At 39.1% G+C, this 18,803-nt stretch overlaps 1 protein-coding gene across 2 annotated transcripts in view; it reads left to right on the forward strand.

The window, feature by feature from the left end:
* Nucleotides 1-484: 484 nt before the first annotated feature.
* Nucleotides 485-18,803, forward strand: part of LOC308189518 (vasoactive intestinal polypeptide receptor 1-like) — a 39,333-nt gene continuing 21,014 nt past the window's right edge. For both annotated transcript variants that reach the window (XM_080579601.1, XM_080579602.1), the window contains exons 1-5: nucleotides 485-599; nucleotides 10,032-10,131; nucleotides 14,893-15,000; nucleotides 15,719-15,828; nucleotides 18,545-18,642. In XM_080579601.1, the coding sequence (XP_080435727.1) occupies nucleotides 555-599; nucleotides 10,032-10,131; nucleotides 14,893-15,000; nucleotides 15,719-15,828; nucleotides 18,545-18,642 (461 nt within the window). In that variant the 5' untranslated portion in view covers nucleotides 485-554. The remainder of the gene's footprint in view (nucleotides 600-10,031; nucleotides 10,132-14,892; nucleotides 15,001-15,718; nucleotides 15,829-18,544; nucleotides 18,643-18,803) is intronic.

Here is an 18,803-nt window from a genome sequence, read left to right on the forward strand (position 1 = left end):
TGGTTTTGAGACAAATTTATACAAAAGGGCCAGAAAGACCTTACGCGGCTTGCAAAGGAAATCCCTTGTCGCTGCTTGAAATTCCCACCTGAGAGAAGGCAGATGAAACTCCCTCTTGCAGAGTGCCCAGGTAATGCCACCCTGCCAGACCCACTGGAAACACAGCTCCTTTGAAAGCCTGTTGCCACCGGCTGCAAGCACAGGCTGATGATAAACAGAAGGGGAGGTGAATTCAGCATCTCTTCTTGCACGGGGAGCATCTGCCTCCGAGAGCACCCTCAAAGACCGGCTGGTGCTCCAGCCCCCTACAATTTTGCAGATGCCAGGTGCACGGAGGTGGGTCCGAAATCCCAGGGGGATCTCAAGCCTGGCCCTGCGGGGCACGAAGGTGCGGGAGGAAAAGTTGCAATTGTCGGGATCCCCAGGAGGGACCCGGGGGTCGGGGAAAGGAGGTGCAAGGAGCTCCGGGGCGGGTCTTGGGCAGGTGGGGGCGGGCTGAGCATCGGCTTTTGGCAGCCTCACAGGAGGCAGAGGGAGCGGGGAGGACCCGGAGGATGCTGCGGAGGATGCTAAGTTTGTGCTGGCTGCTGCTCCCCCTGGTGAGTGTCCGGCGGCGGCCCCGGGGGAAGGGGTCCCCTGGGCACCTTCGCCTTGCACTGGGTGCCGGGGGGGTGGGGGGAGCGGAGGGAACCGCACATCTGGCTGCCCACACAGCTGGCCACAGCTGGATGGCTCTGCCACTGCCCCGCAGGGTCCCGGGGAGGGTCGTCCGCAGAGGCAGGGTAACTTTTGTCAGAAGGGGGAGAAAGCAGAAGGAAGGGAAAAAAAAATGAAAAGAAAAAACAAAAGAGGGCGAGGGGGAAGGAAAAAAATAGAAAACATATTCCAAAGTTACAGATTTAACCCAGCTCTTTTCTTTAAATTTTCCAACCCTATGATGCTATTAATAAACCTCTTTCAGTTTCCATTCATTAGAACTGCAGTTTCCAGAGGACAGAAAAGCATCCCTAAATCAGAGTAGCTGTAGCATATCTTTAGAGGGACAGGAGGGGATGGCTTGCTTCCTGTCTTGTCCTGAGAAAGGTAACTTTGTTGAAGAGAGAGGATAACTAGAAGGGAATACTTCCTCCTGATGGATTCGGGACATTTACTTCTGTGAGAGGGCACTGATGTTTTTGTTGCTGAAGGCAGCTGCTTATAATGTCACCAAGCAGGAGCCTGAACCATCTTGTGTCTGCTGTGCACTGGAGGCAGCAGGTGAGACTGTAACATTAAACTTCAGGGAAGATGTATGGGCACAGAGAAGCAATTCAAACACGTATATCTCTCCCGTGCCCAATGCCAACTGCTGGTGTTGCCTGCACTGATTAGCAAAAGCAGGTGTATGTGTAAGTACATCCATAGCTCCTCTTTCCCCTGCATCTTTAGTCTCAAAGAATTGTTTGGGAACCTTCCTCGGTGTGATTCCTGGGGACTCATTAATTCTAAAGCCATTTCACAGATGAATGTTTAGTGTAGGCTAGGATTCAGACTCCCTCTGTACTCAACGGGGAGACAGTCGCCTTCCCTGGAAGGATTTCCTCTTGTCCCGAGAAAGATGGAGCAAATATTCCTATAAAGCCCATTCTCTCCCACTGATGATAACAGCAGCCTAAAGGATTACAGACCGGAGTTGACCCCTCTCTTTAATAAGGTGAAAGACAGGAGGCAAATTCTCACATCAGCACCTCACATCTTTTGGAACACTGGATTTTCTTTGTGTTTAAGCAGCTTTATTTACAAGTGTTAAGATACAGAACCTTGCTACACAAATCTTGTTACATACAGTTTTTATTCAGGGCAAGCTCGTCAGCCTGCAGTGTTACGCTTCTACAGGTAGAGTGACTTTGGCATTTGGACTAGCCTTTTTACACATATCAGATGCATAGCTTGTTCTTGCAGATGTTTGCAGAGTGGAGCTAACCTGGAATGATGTATCATGAACATCTGTGGGCTGCCACACATTTTAACATTTTAGCATAGTGCAGCAGTCTGTGCCCATAATAAATTACTTATCAGATGGGATGAGAGCAGAGGAATTCCTGTTTGACAAACTGCATGCTCCAAGTAGCTTTTGGCATCAAACTATTGCTTACATATGAACACCAACTGCATTTCTGGTAAGTGTCAATGATCTAAATCTCAGTGTTTTTCATGTTTCAGACTTGGTCTATTGGGAAGGTTTGGACCCTAAGTCAGATAGTCAGGAAAAGCCAGAGACTCACTGGATGTTTTGAGTAAACGGTCTTTTCACATGTCAATGGGTCACATCAGAGAAAAAAAAATCTAGTGCAGATTCTCCAAATATTTCTTCATTCAGATATGAAAATAAACCAGAAAGATAATCCTGAAATAATCCTGAAAACTTCCTCTATGAAACTAGGTACTTCTACCTCCTGTCAGCTCCCCGGGGAGCTGTATGTTGCAGGATGTACTTTCTGCATTGGAGAATAGAGTCCTTGGCATTAAAAATTACCATTTGCTTGTAAGTGACAAGCAACTGAGAGCAGTGGGTGCTGAAATGCATAAAAAGGACTTTTCCTGTCTTAAAGAGCTCAGTCTCAGGAAACAGAGGATGGGGAGCTGAAAAGACTGTATTTGTCATCCTTCCTGCTGAACTAAACTGCTTTCATCTCCAAACACTTAAAAGCTTTTCACATTTTTGGGGAAGGGCTTCTGCCTTGTTTGAAGAATGGAGGTGAGAGTGAGCATAGATGGGTTATCATATGGATCCACATCCATAGCAAGCAGGCACATGGATCCAAATCCATAGCAAGGTGCCGAGTTCCCAGTAAAAGAGATTTGGGCTGGCTTAAATTCCTGATACAGCCACTACTCAATCTGCGTTTAAGGTACATATGTGCTTCTTCTAGGGATTCAGTGTCTGCACACCTTAGGTTCCCCTCCACAGGCAAGTGGAGGTGTGGAAGGATCCGTCTGCTCAGGCATTTTGTTCTCCTGGAGCGAGTTAATGGAGGGAGACAGGCTCCTGTATAATGAGTCACTGTGTCCTCAAACGGGTGTCTGAGAGAGCTGGGAGGAATCCTCCCCTGGAACTGCCTGTCTGCCTTCATTGATTATTAAGGGAGGCTTGATGGAGGAGTTTAGATTAATCATCTAAAATTATCTGTCTAAAATTAGGAATCTTGTCTAAAGTTACTAGTTTAGACTCCTTTAATACTACTGGGAAAAGGTAGGAACACTCCAAGAACAATGGCTATGGCTTTGGTTGAGTGAGCTTGCTGATGGTCTTTGACATCTAAGTTTCATTTCTCTGGAATTTGGTGACATGAACCCCACCCTTAGGCAAACATACTACACATATGGAAAGGGAGAAATTTCACCTTAATATGGGCACTTGAAATAGCAAAGAGAAGGATCCTTGGCTATTAGGGTGCTTTTATTCCGTAAATATTAGTGGCAGTATTAGTTAAGAAATTAAATGCTCTAACAGGTTTATAGAGCTAATGCATTCATTTTCTTTTTCTTCAAGATAATACTAATTACTTGGGTTTGTAAACAAAATAAATTAGTATGTCTGTATTGTCACATACAGAATTATCTATGAGTAAATACATACACTGATATACACAGATATGTATGTGCAGCTAGTACTGCTCTGTATAAAGCTATGTGGTTAAATACAGTCAGATAAATACAATCCAATACACAGAGGAGCATTCAAACACTACTCCAATGTCTTAAAAACAATCTTGAAAAGATATTCCTCTAAATGACTGTAAGGCAATCAGTATCTCAGCTTCTCTTGTTCCATAGGTAATAGAGTTACAGAGAGGAAACAAACACTGAAAATGTCCTCTAGGTAGTCATTTTCAGCCCAAAAGACTCCTGGAATAATCTATTTAAACTGGCTGAAGAGAAAGATTGGAAATAGGCCTTTACCTTTGGGGTTAAAAGCTTTGGGGATCAAGACTGTGTCAGAAAAGTGGATAGTCACTGTTTTTTCCAAGCACACTTAAGCATTGGGCTTTTTTGCTGTGTTAGAAATTTTGGCTATTTTTTTATAGTTTCTTCCAGTTTTCTGGCAGAATGGAATACTGCCTATATTGTATTATAATACTGTCAAATCGCTTATAGGTCACAATGAATAGGGATGTCCTTACTGCAGTGATTGTGAAAGTAGTTAAACTGACATGGACAAGAACTTATAGAGCTCAAGGTTTGTCTTAGCTCCTTTCACATGGGAAAATTGTCCCTGACTTGGATGTTTCAAAACTTTCTAATTAGTATTGGGCTTTTTCAGAAAGAAGTGAAACAGGTGGACAAGGACAAGCCTTATGGAAGATTTTCATAAGATATATTCAACAGATTGAGAAGTTCATGAAAATGGCTGGGGATTTCTTAGACTTCTTCAGTGAATAGACGTATTCAGATTTTTTTATGAGCCACCTTTCATTTTGAATTCATCACTTTGATGTGTTCATCAACATTTCAACTTAAAAAAAAAAAAAAAAAGCATTCACTTCAGAGTATGTTCTTCTTCTTTGGACTGTGTCTTTGGTAAAACCAGCCAACTTACAGGAATGACTGAACACAGCATTGCATGGTTAAAAAAGTTCAGGGAATGCATGATTTTCACGTCTTTGCTGTGCTCTTCTGTATCTCAAAATAGCAAGTGAGTTTTAATCCTCCCAGGTGAGAGTCTGTATGACACGGATGGCAGACAACTCTGGTTTGAATATGGAGAAGAAATTATTTGGGCATCCAAGTCATAACAGAAAAAAGCTGAACAGAAGAAGCCCAGACATGGAGAGCAGGGAGTACAGAGATGACTTCAGAGGAGATGAGATCTGACAGATGAATTCAAACGGTAGAGACAGAGGGGGAAAAAAAATAGTGACAAATATTATGAATATTCTTAGTAAATGATTTATGCACTAGATGCATAACTTGTTTGTGTGGTTTTAGGCTTCCACTGCATTGGAAACTTAACCAGATCACTGGAAATACACTTCAAGTTCTTGAAATGTTCCTATCTTGCCACTTCTTCATTCAGCTACTTCTTCCATTTTGATTACTTTTCAAAATGACTAAGAGATACCAATTCATTCCTGTTTTTTTGATCCCACTGAATTTCTTTTTCAAAAGTATATTAGATGCCCAACTCTGAAGCACTTCCCTTGTTTTCAGCGAGCATAGAAAATGTCCCTTCTTTTTCCCAAGTGTGCTAATAGACTTTTTAATGAGTGAAGATCTGTCCTTTATGTGATGTCTAAATTACAGTTTTTCTATCACTACAACAGTCTGAGGGCACCATCTCTGTATGGGCTTTCACAAACAATTGCTTTTAACTAATCTGCACTAAGTATGGCATTAGGATGTTGCTAAAAATACTTGCTTCCCTGAGCTTGCTAAATCTGGTCTTGTCCAACACAAGAAAATTAAATCCCAAAGTGTCATTAGCTTGAATTTTCTGTTTGGGCAAACAAATGAAAATACAGCGGAAATATAAAAGAAGGTTATGCTTCTTACTATCAGTAAGTGTACTGCTCAAGGTTTCAATGCAGTATCCTTACGGATGTTAAGAAAATGAAGTTCAAAAGTAAGTACAAATCCAACATCTGGCTCTATAAACTGTCTCAGGGTTTTAGCATGCCTGCTTCTGTCATATACAACTTTTTTATGTTCACTTCTGATTGCTTTTTTCCAGGCAACATTGTTAAGGTTGTTAGGACTTAGATTTAAGACACCACTGTGAATTTTGGCTGGTCACTAACGTTCAAGACTGCAAAAAGATCTCAGTGTAGCTCAGCAATGCAAAGCCTCATTTCTTGAGTGCTGTCCACATTACTGCACGAAACATCTAAGTTTTCTGTTTAATTCTTAGGCACCCTGTAATGTGATTTTCAGTAAGGTCAATGCGATGTTACTGCCTTGCCAGTAGGAAATGTTGATCCAAGAAGCAGCATTTAGAATTAGCCTCTGAATTATTACCACAGCAGTGAAGACTGTGTCAGATTGGACACCCTTACTTTGGTTCCTAAATTACCCCTTTCTAAGGTGAACAGGAGCTGCTCTTTTCCTACAAGAGCTCAGTGATTACATCAGATGCCTCCCACATTGCCATACAGTGTCCCCTACCTGGTGAAGCAACTAATGCAGGGCCCTTGCTTTCTAGAAAGCCCCATCACCTAACCACTGCAGGCAAGTTAGAGCAACAACAGGCACTTTTCTCTCAAGGCACTGTGAGAATAATAAGAAAAAATAAGTAAACCTTAGCTAACAAATCACAAATAATGTTCTGCCCAGAAGGCTTTCCTTTAACTGTAAAATGGCTTAATGGTTGTCTTTTTCTTAAAGCCAGAGGAAAACCAACAAATTGAAGCATCATCACTGTTCTAAATTTCTTGTATATGTGTCATTTTTTCCTTATTTATTTATTTATTTTAGAATGGCATTACTGCCAATAAGCTACAATATTGTTTGTTGACAAAACTAGCCTCATTTTTGCTTCTTACAGGGTAGGCTGTAGGTTACCTCTGTAATTACACTTGATCTTGATTTTCTAACTGTCAGAAATATTTAATCTATGCTCTGGCCTGTAACAAAAATTCTGGTTTCTAATGGCTACAGTCACTGGCACACCAAATCCAGTACCCCCAAATCAAATAAAATTTATATATACTTATTAATTGCTAAGCTATCAACAGTAGTAACATTGTGTACAATCTCACTATTGGTGAGTGTCAGCAACAGTTGTTCTAGAGAAAATCCTAAAATCATGTTTTCTGATGATTGATCATTGCTGTCAGAGGCAGAGGGCTGGACTACATGGACAAGGGATCTGACCTGTTATGGCAGTTCCTCTATCTTGTGGAAAACCAACACACACCTTCCCTGTGGGTAGAGTATGGGCTTCCCAGCCAATGCAAATGAATTGCACTCCACTGGTTTCAGTGCAGTTCTGGGTTATAGTGACTGATAGTCTGGTTCAACAGGTGTGGATTTGCCAAAGGAGGGAAAAGGCACACATACTGCCTCTTTGACAATGCATCTGGGAGGGTACAGTTGCTTAGTCCCTCATACGTGTTACACCTGCAACTACTGCATGCATTGCTTAAGTTGGCCTTTGGAAAAAGATATCACCTCCTGTTTTGAAACCTTTCATTATGAATGACATGTCTGCTTTCACCATTCCTGGCACCTCTGGCATGAAGTGGAACCTTAAGTTAACCCATCTATCCCAAATGCTTTTTTCTTAAAGGCATTCCAAATCTCTTTTCATGGTTTTGATTTCATTTTGGGCTCTGACTGGTCATTGCTTTCAAGCCTTTTGCCAAAGGGCTCAAAATAGACAGTAATTGTATAAAATCATGTTGAGTTGTTGTGACTTTTAAACATCAAACCTAAGAATATTCCATATACAAAGTTTCTCATCATCATCAACAGAGTCCAGGAATTCCAGAAAACAAAACAAACAAACAAAAAAAGACTTGTTTCCTGTCCAGCTGAATCCATCCTTATAAGTAGAAATAATGAGGGATTTTTTGGTAACGATCATTTTGTTACTACTACTCAAATTATTTGTTTGTTCTGTAGGAAAACCAAAATGTATTCTAAAAGGTAAGCAAAAAATGTGGCTCACACTAAAACCTGAAAAATTACATTTCAGGGTAGAGTTACTACAGATGAACAGCAAGAGATATTTTAAGAATCCCTCATGCTGGTTTATAAACTGTATTTAAAATTGCCCACTGGAGAGATAAAACGCATGAAAAAAAAAAAGCCACATCTTAATTTTATTTTCATGCACTGTCCTTAATTCTCTTTCTGTTCTAATATTAGGATGTATGAACCATGTCTAGGGCCTCCTAATTAAATGCATTTTGTCCATGCTACTTTAAAGTCTAAATACAGGTAAAAATTTTGAAGTTTTTGAAGGTAACGTTTTTTGTTTGTTTGTTTGTTTTGTCCCCCATCCCCTGCCCTCCGGCAGATATTATTATAAAAATGTAATAGTCTACAAGACTTCCAGTCACTTTCAGTTGATGCTAAAAGAAGTCCTGGCTGCACTGCTCACTAAACATTCTGAAGGCCAATAAATCAACTTCCAGTGACTGAAAAGGCAATATAGCAGTGATATTTTCATCTGCACTGTGTTTTCAAAGTCATTAGAGGTTTAGAATGGCCTACAGTCTCCCTCAGAAATATCTCAGAAAGCCTTCAATCCATCACTACAATTAAAATCACTATCCCCAGAGCCTCTGGCTTTGCTTTGAATAGTATAGCTTGCAAAGGAGCAAACCCTCTGCTCTCTTCCATGTAAGACTCCATGTCTTGAAAATCCCACTATAGCCAGAGGAGGCTTTGGTGCTCTATTCAGCGGTCTGAACATAGTTTAGTTACTTTCTAGACTCTCTTAGCCCTTAATGACTGAGGAGGTTAATTCTGTTGCTTAAATATGTGTGTGTGGAACTATTTAAAACAACCCATAGTGTTTGAAACTTTGTCATGGGGCTGGCAAAATTAATATCAAACCTACACAAGAGGTCTGGGATACCCTATATCAACACAAATGTCATTAACCATTCCAGAGTGAGTGAAACATCCTTTAAATTTCTACTGACTGCAAAAGAAGCTCAGATAACAAGGCCTCATGTAGACACTGACATTGTAGATAATATCTCAGAATTTAATTGTCCCTAAAGAAGCACCTGCTATCATTTTCAGAATGTTGTGGCTATTAAGAATATCTTCACAATGACAGCAATTATGACTGAGGGATCCTGAAACTTTCCAGAGTACGAGATGGAGGCCAAGTAAAATACATGACAATACCTCAATGACATTAAGTATCTGTACTTAAGAAGCTGTATCTAGACCCTCGTAAACAACACTGGTGATGTTTAGAAGTCCATTTAACTGGTTAAATGTAGTTATCTTCATCTGAGAAATAAATATAATTCCTTAAGCTACAAAAGTGAATCACGCATTTTTTCTAATTTCTTCCTCTGGTGAAATGGAAACAATGCCTCTATGTACCAACTCTGCATCCTCAGAAAGTAAAGTGATAAAGTTATGTAATCACTCAGATTGAACTCAGATTGATCAGGGCTACCATTTTCTTAATTTCTCTAAATTCTTGGACTTTAATATTGTTTATTTAAGTCTGAATGGACAGACATCTTCTGCTCCTTCCTATGGCTTCTTTCTTTTCTTCCTTTTTAATTATACCAACTGCATTCAGAAGGGAAGAGCTTAGACCATGTCTCTCAGTAGAGCGATTTGTATAGCACTGTCATCCCAAAGTCTTGGAGAAAATGGGGAACCAATTCTGTCAGTCTCAGCATCAGAGAAAAGTGCGTACCAGCTCTTGAAGAGTAAAAAAGACATTGCCATGTTTTGACCTAACTCCTCCAATAATAACTCCCAAGACTCAAAACTCCCAATAACTCAAAAATAACTCCCAAGAGTTATTAGGAATCTTTTGCCAAGACGTAGTTCTGAACATTCAAAATAATTAACTAAGAAATTATCTATTTATGTTTAAAGAAAATTACTTATTTTTGATTTACGGAGAAGAAACATGCATATGGTCAGAAGGCATGTATGTTTGGGGAACTCTGATTCCAATAGCTCACGATCTTCTTATCCAGTATTGGCCAGTTGACAAAGAGGTGGAAATCCAAAGACTGTGAAATTCCAAAGACTGCAAAATCCACTTAAGTTTTGTGAAAATTATAGGCATAAAAAGGAGTTCGTAAAAAAAAAAAAAAGTCCAGCTTAGAGAAAAGGTGCTACATGAGCTCTAATCTTACAACACAGAAAAAAAAAAAAAACCACAAATGTATATGCATACTCACACATGTATATAAATTGATACATGTACAAGATCACAGCCTCCTTTTCCCTTTGTCTATCTTTCCGCTATTTACATTTCCTATTTGCAGAAAAAAAAAAAAAAAAAAAAAGGTTCTGTTCACTCTGGTAATCACAGAACTTCTTGGTTATGTTTTCTTTGTCTCACTGAGGTTGCGGGCATCCATCCAGAATGCAAGATATTCCAGCAAGTCGTGAAAGAGGAGGCACTCTGCCTAGAAAAGAATGAATCTGTTTCATCTGATTTTAAAGGTAATGGTCTTGATTGCCAAGCTCTAATATTATTATCTCGTGTCACTTCAGGTGTGTGATGTGAAGATACCAGTTTCTGAATCAAAATTTGATTCCACAATCCTATTTTATTTGGCTTGAAGTGCTTCTCCTTCTATTGGCTGCAGCTTTACCTCATCTGATTTAGACATCTGTAAATGCTCAATGTCTAAGTCAGGATGTGTCTTCTTAGATTCCCTTAAAGTAAATGGAGGAAGGTGGGTGTCCTTAGAAAAATTTTCATTGCCTTTGCCTTAGATGCTTACTTTAGGATGAGATGAATCATTCTCTGAAATAACATTCTCTTTACTAACTATAGAACAAGGCTAAGATGATTAGTTCAGACTCTGACAACTTTAAATGTCTAGTTCAGGCAAGAAAATCATATTTAGATATATTTTTTAAGTCATTAAAGTATTTTATATGTACTTATATCCAAAACTCCAAAGAAGCTTCCACAGAATACAGAAAAAAACATGCAGAAATTCTATTATGTTGAAAATCATTCCAATTTGGTGAAAAAGTTATTTTCCAGAAGAAATGAGAAAAAAATAATAATCCCAACTTCTTCAAAATATCTTACTTCTACATATTTGGAGTTTTTCTGTTTGTTTGTTTGTTTGAAATTACTTACTGTAGTAGTGTTTTGAAATCTTTTATATGTCCAAATATAAATTTTGTAAGTTAAAATGAACAGTTCAGCATTTCTGTAACATATTTTTAAAATGCTGTAGAAGGGAATCTCTTTACTGTGGTTCCAGCATTTTAGAGGCCTGCTTTTAATTGGTTCAAATTGAAATAACAAATGTCCAAACTCTTTCAAAAACTCAATGCCATTTTTTTCTGGCCAACTTTAGTTAAAAAAAGATTGAAACTGCCTTTCAGTTATCATAATTATCAGATGATCATTTTCTAGAGACGAGTTATGACACAAAGGTGCCTCATGCACTTGGTATGAATAGAAGTATCGCAACCACCTGGAAACCTGCCTTTAGAAGCCTACAGAAGTTTAGAGACTAAATCACAGGCTATGTCCTTTATCTTGTGTATTTTTCTGAAACCTGTCCAGTCACTCCGGTATCTGGCATTCTTCTTGATCTTGCCCATTCTATTTTAGTGTTATTTTTTTCTTCACCCCTCCATCTCCTTTAATCAACTCCAAAATACCTCCTGGATGCATTTTACACTTGGAACACCCACTAACACTCCGCAAAAATTTTGGCAACAATCAAGCTTTGTCCATCATGATTTATTACAAGCATTTTGTCTTTGAAAAGTACAGTATGACATTCCAGATATTTTTCTCTTTACCAGGAAAACAATTACATGATTTTGGAATCTTCTTTGTAGCAAAGGCTACTCAAATAAATAAATAAATAAAATCCTGAAACTTCTGTTAAACTATTTAAAAATCTTGAACCTTGTCAACTGTGATTTTCTCAATCATCCCCTTTCCACCTTTTGTTCTATACAGGTGGAAAGAGTTTAATGAAAATCTGTTCTGGTATTTGCAGCCTTTCTCAGTATATTCTAAAATGAAACATTAGATCTGGAAAAACAATTCATCTACGGTTTTTTAAAAAACCTAGTGTATTTTATCTAGGGCGTTTTAAAACTTGTTTCAGATTGATAAAAGTCTCTGGATGTTTTTCAGTTTTCAGGAATTGCATATGAGACAAAATTAAAGACCACAATTTGTACAGTTACTTCCTGGCACTCTCAGAGAATCAGAGGCAGAATTATTCTGTGTTGCAGACTTTTTAATCTAAAGTCATTAGTCATTATCCTCACTGTACAGAGTGGTGTCTAATGAGTGTCCTCAGTGGAGTCAAGGGTGCGATTCCTCACTTCTTGAAGTTCATGTGTAAAATAGGTCAATTGAATCAAACTCTAAAAATGCTTATTTTTCTCCTTTGAAAAAACAAACAAACAAACAAACAAACAAACAAACAAAAATCAACGAATGAGTTTTGGGTGTCTGAAGCAGACTTAAATGTCTATGATGTCAACATTACTTCATAGGATTCCTCCTGCACTTGTCTTCATGGAGTCTCAGATGATTTAGCCATTCGTAAGCGTCTTGAAAACCTCAGCATGTGAAATGTTCTTGCTGACTTTGCACTTAGCGTTTTCTCTATCAACTATAGAAGTTATTGGAAATGAAGCCCACCCACTCTGCAGGATAAAACATCCAGGTCCCCCTGCCAGATAAGTTCACCTAATTCTGTTATTTAACCCCACGTTGTCAAACAGGCTAAATTTTTAGACTCAGTTCCTTAGAAGTCTTTTAGTGCTTCTTAGAGGAACTCTTTAAGTCTCTTAAAATGTGTGGACTACTGCAAGTCTATGTGGACCTCACATTACCTAACTATTCATTTGAAAATTAGCAGCCCAGTTTAGTCTATAATCATCAGAGAGACCTAGGTACATGCAGTGAGTGATTCATCCTGTCCTCAAAAAGGAGACACCGATATATGGGATGAATCATCCACTGGAAGTCCCTGTCTCTTTCTGCTGATTACAGGGGGAACATAGCTAAGTTTAGGTAACATATTTTAGACAATTAAAATTAGAGATAATGAATCAGAGTGTCTATTTTCCCATCTGGCAAATTGGGGATACCAGGAATTTCATCCTTCTGAGGGTGATGTGAGGATAATCCTGTGGAAGATTCTCGGGACTATTCTTTCAGAAGCCAGAGAGTAACTTTGCTTGGCTACAGGCAAGTAATATTGCCTCCACATTTCAGCTCTTGACAATTTTAGATTCGCCTTGTCATCAGTCACAGAGGAAACAGAAAAGAATCGGTGAAAGAAAATAACACCTCCCAAATGAAACTCATGCACTGTTTTATATCTGCCTTATGACTACCTGGAGATTAGTTTCTGTTACAGCATGGTGCTTTTTTATTGGTTCAGGCACCTTTACATGCTGATAATTTTTCTGTGCTTCACCCACACCTACCTGACAACTGACACAGCATGACTGCAGCTTGAGTGTCAATGTGATGCATCAGTGACAAAGCTGTGATTGACTGTAACTTCTGCAAACACTTTTTATTGGATGCATAGTTAATTAACTGCCCTGTATCTTCAGCCAACAACCTCTGGTTTAGGGAACCTCATAACTGCCAACCAGCCAGATCTGTTCCCAGTTATGATTATTTCAGAAGATGCTGGGAGAAGTTCTTCTGCTTCAGGATAAATCTAATCCCTGCTGAAGTCATTGCCAAAAATTTGTTAATTGACTAAGATAAGGATTTCAACCCCTATATATATATATATAAATATTTTTTTTTCTTTAAGTCAGATGAAACTGATAGACTTTAAGCGTGAAGTCAAGAAGCTGAGTTTTTAAGTAGGATGATTTTCATCTGGACTGAAAGCATTAATAAAAAATCCCAAAATCTTATAATTATTCCATATTTTTATTTTGTTGACTTTTGTTTCGACAATAAAAAGAGCTGCAGTTGATTTGACTTTCAGAGTGTGTCTGCTTGAATTTAATGTATTTTCTCTCAAAAGACAAAGTGGAAGTATGTATGTGAGGGATGATACACTCAAGAAGTAGAAGAAAGCAACACAGTCCTTCATTTGTAGAGCTTCATGGCCTGTTGTGACTCTTCTTCATGCACGTGTATTAGTGGGAAAGCCATAGATAATCTCATTATGGAAGAGCAGCTGTGTGATGTTCTGTGTGTATTCCTTTATTTAGAGTTATTTAGAGTTGGACTCAAAGAGTTATAGTAAATGGGGTCAATCAGGCCGGTGGCCTGATGATACAGGACTTGCAGGTTTACTAAGTAAGTCTGAAGATGAAACTAAACAGGGAGGAGCTGTTGACTCTCTCAAGGGTAGAGAGGCCTTGAAGAGAGATCTTGACAAATTAGAGGGCTGGGCAATCACAAACAATAAGAAGTTTAACAAGAGCAAGCATCAGATTCTGCACCTGGGAAGGGGCAGCCCTGGATATATGTACAAACTGGGGGTCAAGAGGATGGAGTACAGTCCTGCAGAGTGGGATCTGAGGGCTCTGGTGGAAGATAAGTTGAATATGAGTCAACAGTCTGTTCTGGCAGCCAAAAGGGCCAGCTGTATCCTAGGGTGCATCAAGCGTTGCTAGCCAGTTGAAGGAAAGGATTGTCCCACTCTGCTCTGCACTGGTGCAGCCTCACCTCAAGTGCTGTGTGCAGTTTAGGACATCTGAACATAAGAAGGACATAAAACTATTAGAGAGAAAGGAAGCCCACAGAGATGGTGAAGCCCACGAAAGAAGCCCACAAAGATGGTGAAGGATCTAGAGGGGAAAACATAAGGGGAGTGGCTGAAGTCCCTTGGTCTGTTCAGCCCAGAGCAGAGCAGGCCGAGGGGAGGCCTCATGGCGGCCTGCAGCTCCCTCACGAGGGGAGCGGAGGGGCAGGTGCTGAGCTCTGCTCTCTGGGGACAGCGACAGGACCCGAGGGAACGGCATGGAGCTGGGACAGGGGAGGGTCAGGCTGCGTGTTGGGAAAAGGTTCTTCACCGAGGGGGTGGTTGGGCGCTGGGACAGGCTGCCCCGGGATGTGGTCAAGGCACCAAGCCTGCTAGAGTTCAAGAAGTGTTTGGACAATGCTCTCAGACAGACGTATCATTTGATTTTTGGGAGGTCCTATGTGGAGACAGAAATTGGACTCCATGATCCTGGTGGGTCCTTCCCAACTCAGGATATTCTATGGGTCTATGATATATTTTTTTTTCTTTCCAGGATGCACCAGAGATTGGGATGGTCTAAGCTGTTGGCCCAGAGCTGCTTTTGGGGAAGTGGTTAAAATTCCCTGTCCGAGATTTTTTGAAGAAATCACCAATATCCATGGCAAGACGTTTTTCCTATTCTTCTTATCCCTAGATATTTAGGAAAAAAAAATTGAATAGTTAAAGATTAAGTAACTTGCATATTTTCATGATTCACAAAGCTATCTTATGTGACCTGACATAGAGTAATTATGTAGATTTTCGTATACATCTTGGCTTATGGTGAATACTTGGCAATTTTTGGTGTAGTGTTATGCTGTACTGAATTGTCTAACTTCCTTTGTTGTCTAAAATATATAGGTAATTACACTAGGTTGCTGAGGTTATAATGGAGTGTATCATAGAATCACTGACTATTTATAAAGTCATGAATAATTGATGTTAGAAAGGACTTCTTGAGGTCCTCTAGTCTAATCTTCCCGTCAGAGCAGGACCAAATTCAAAAATCAAATCTAACTTCAAAGCTAAGTCAGGTGGCTGAGGACTTCGTCTGTAACCACAGATTATGTTGTAAGTGCAGGATAGATTACATAATTTGGTTTCCTCTGTGTGAAGATTGAACTTGCAGAAAAAATGAATGGGAACATCTGTATTAACGTTTCAAATGATAGATAAATTATTAACTCTCTGTAGCTAATCTTGATAATGTGACTAGACCTGCAAGTATCTAACTTATGAATCAGAGTAGGAATATATTTTTTTTTCTTGTCAAAAAATAAAAAACAAGAACAAACAAACAAAACCTGTAATTCATTCTCTGATACATTTCACCCTTAAAGGCTTCCTTCAGAGAAACTGTACACAGGAGGCATATTGGTCAGAACCATTCCCACCGTACGCTGTTGCCTGTGGATTTGATGAAGGTTCCAGTAAAGGGCCTGAGGATCAGGTGAGTTTTTATTTCCTTCTTGTGGACATCTCCAGAGCACATTCTCCTGAGTATACTGAAGAGACGGATGTTCCCACATGCCTGAGCCCCACCAGAATTCAGTAATTACCCTCCTTCAATACTAAGCTCAAACCTTCAAGTGTATTTACCACCTGTTTAACAAATTAGGCTTAGTGTAAAGCAGGTAGGAAGGCCATTTTCCTCTCCATTTTTTCCTCGTATTTTTACTCAAGAGATTCATGGTTAGGTCATCTGTCCTGCCTAACAAAGACTTTGTTTCTCTGAGATAGAGGATTTGAATCTACACTATCTTCCAAGGTAACCTTACCAACACGTCTATAGGGAATTTTTCAGGGAACCCTGCTCTTGATTGTTTTTCCAGGTCTTCTTTAAGTCAGAGAATAAAGGAGTCCATAACTTTATAGCATGGTGATCAATGTATGCATTTAGTAAGGAACTCTTGTATGCTACTAAGTAGTTCCACAATTCATTTTAGGCACTCAGTGGAGCAAGAAATGAACCCCCATTTTTCTTGTCTTGAAAGCAACGTTAGGTGCTCCACATAGACTCCAGCAACACTTCTTTTTTACCCACATCTTCATATGATTTAAATTTCCACGTTCTTTACCATTGTGTGTGTCCCCAGGGTAGGAATGACTTGCACTGCATTGGTGGTGTTTGTTCTTCAGTGGATGAGCTTTACTTCATGGCTGAATGGTATTTATTTACAGAGCCATGCTCAATGCCTCTGTCTCATGAATTCTGATCTTTGCTAATGAGACATGAGAAAATAGGGGTATCTCCATCCCCTCATCTCCATTGTGCACTGGGCAAGGTTCATACATCTCACATGAATGCACTAGAGCCTGTATCATCACAGTGTCCTCTTCATATGGTAATTTGATAGAACTGATTGACTCCCTCCAATCTATGAAAGAAAAGACTAACTCATATAATTCCTCGTGAGTGTTCAGAATTTTGACTTCACAATGGAAAAAGGTTATTAGTCACAGACCAAGACACAAAAAGCTGAAGAGGATTGTCTTCACTAACACTCTGGTTATCTGGAGTAAGTCATTTGGCTCTCCAGAAGTGGAAAGGTCAAACACAGAAGTACTAGTTCAAGTATCTGAATCTTTAGGAAGTGTTGACACAATTGGCTTCATATGGCTCCATGAATTTGGAAACACAAGCATATTTATAATAGGCAGTACAAATATCTGGAGCAAAATTTCCCAACTGTAAAATAAAAATATTTGTACCATGACATGGTTCTCACACACAGAGCTAAACTCTCTTAGTTTTCAAACCAGAGTGGATTTTTCGAAGAAGCCCAGGTTAGTGCTAAGCAGTAAATCATGCACATGGAGAATCTGTAGTTGGCCTAAGCTGATAACAGGCAAGGGACTATATTTATATTTTAACATTAGCAAAGATTTCATGTTCATGCTGTGTCTGTGTTTAATTTGTTACCTCAGTCATAACCACAAGGTCTATGAAGGGAAGATAAGATCAATAAGCTCTACTGCATTTTAAACAGAAGGAAGTTGGTGAGAAGAATCCCACTTGTAATCTAAGAGGACTACTTGTTTCATATTTTGTATCCTCAGTGAGAACCTTGTGTGTCTTTTGCGTATTGTTTTTTTCAGCTATGCTACAATAATAGATAACATATCCAAATACTTCCTTATTCAACTGAAGAATCTATTTTTTAATTTGCACGTTTGTTTTGAAAATATCGTATAAAAGATTAGCAGTATTTAAAAAACATCAGGGTGATTCCGAAATTGTCAGGGTTACCTGATTTATTTATGGATCTACTTAAAATTGCTAATATATTGTCTCAACCTAGAAATGCTGCCTTTTAGATTAATATAGTTTGGATCAATTAGAGAACAAAGTGTCCACTGCATTTGCAAGGAGGAAATTTGCCTGAATTCAGAGAATTTAGTTTCTTGGGATTTTGAATAATTAGGTGATCCTGTAGTGAATCAGAATAAAATGTGCATAGCTAAAGCCAAATAAAAGTGTTTTATTTTTCTTTGGAAATAGAATATATGAATGCAAAGCAAACAAACAAACTATAAAGAATTTACACTGTTACAGCTATAAGGCTACTGAACGAACTGCTTGTCCAAGGAGTTAATGTCTGTGAGGTTATTTCTGTGACTTTAACTTTCTTACTTCCATGATGCCATGTGACTTTTTCACAGAATTTTGCTTTCCTCTCCTGCAAAATGCAAGTTTTATTTATTATTTAACTATAACTGTTTATGAAAACCAACACTTCTCGAATCAGCAGAAAACATCCTTTGACCAAAATGGAGTACAATCTGGCCCTGGTCTAAAGTTACTGATTCACAAATCACCCATCAGCAGGTTTCAGTGCCCTAGAGTCCATATATAACTAGAAATCATAGTTATATAACAAAGTTAACATCTTCCTGTTAAGCATGCTCAAACTATTTTATGGTCACTATTTCAGATGGGTTGGTGGGCTGTGGAACCTGTCTCATGCGTAAGGTTTTGAAGGGTTCAAAAGAAAAAAAGACATGTTAGTGATGGAGGGAAAACCTGAATCAGATCTTTAGCACCTAAAGCAGCATGTAGGGGATGGGACTGACTGCTAACGGAAACTGTATCTTAGTGAAATGAGCACACCAGCATGCATGCTGCATAACCACCAGCACTGGTCTTTGTTCTCTTTTTCTCATAGAAATCATATTATTCTGCATTTTGGCGTGTCTACACTGCTGGCTATGCAGCATCAGTGACTTCACTCATTACAGCTCTAATTGTCTTTGCTGCCTTCAGGTAAAAAAAGAAAAAGTCTCTTTTCAGGATGTCTCAAGACAGCCTTATCCTAATTCCTTTCAAACGTTCTGTTTCTGTTTTTGTTTTTAACTGTTTTCAAACCTTTCTCAGGCATTATACTATCAATGGAAATGTGTTCTTTTATTCATGTTGTGGCATTT

This window comes from Anser brachyrhynchus, assembly GCF_964034855.1.
Source record: "Anser brachyrhynchus genome assembly, chromosome: 2".
In the NCBI taxonomy this organism is placed as follows: Eukaryota; Metazoa; Chordata; class Aves; order Anseriformes; family Anatidae; genus Anser; species Anser brachyrhynchus.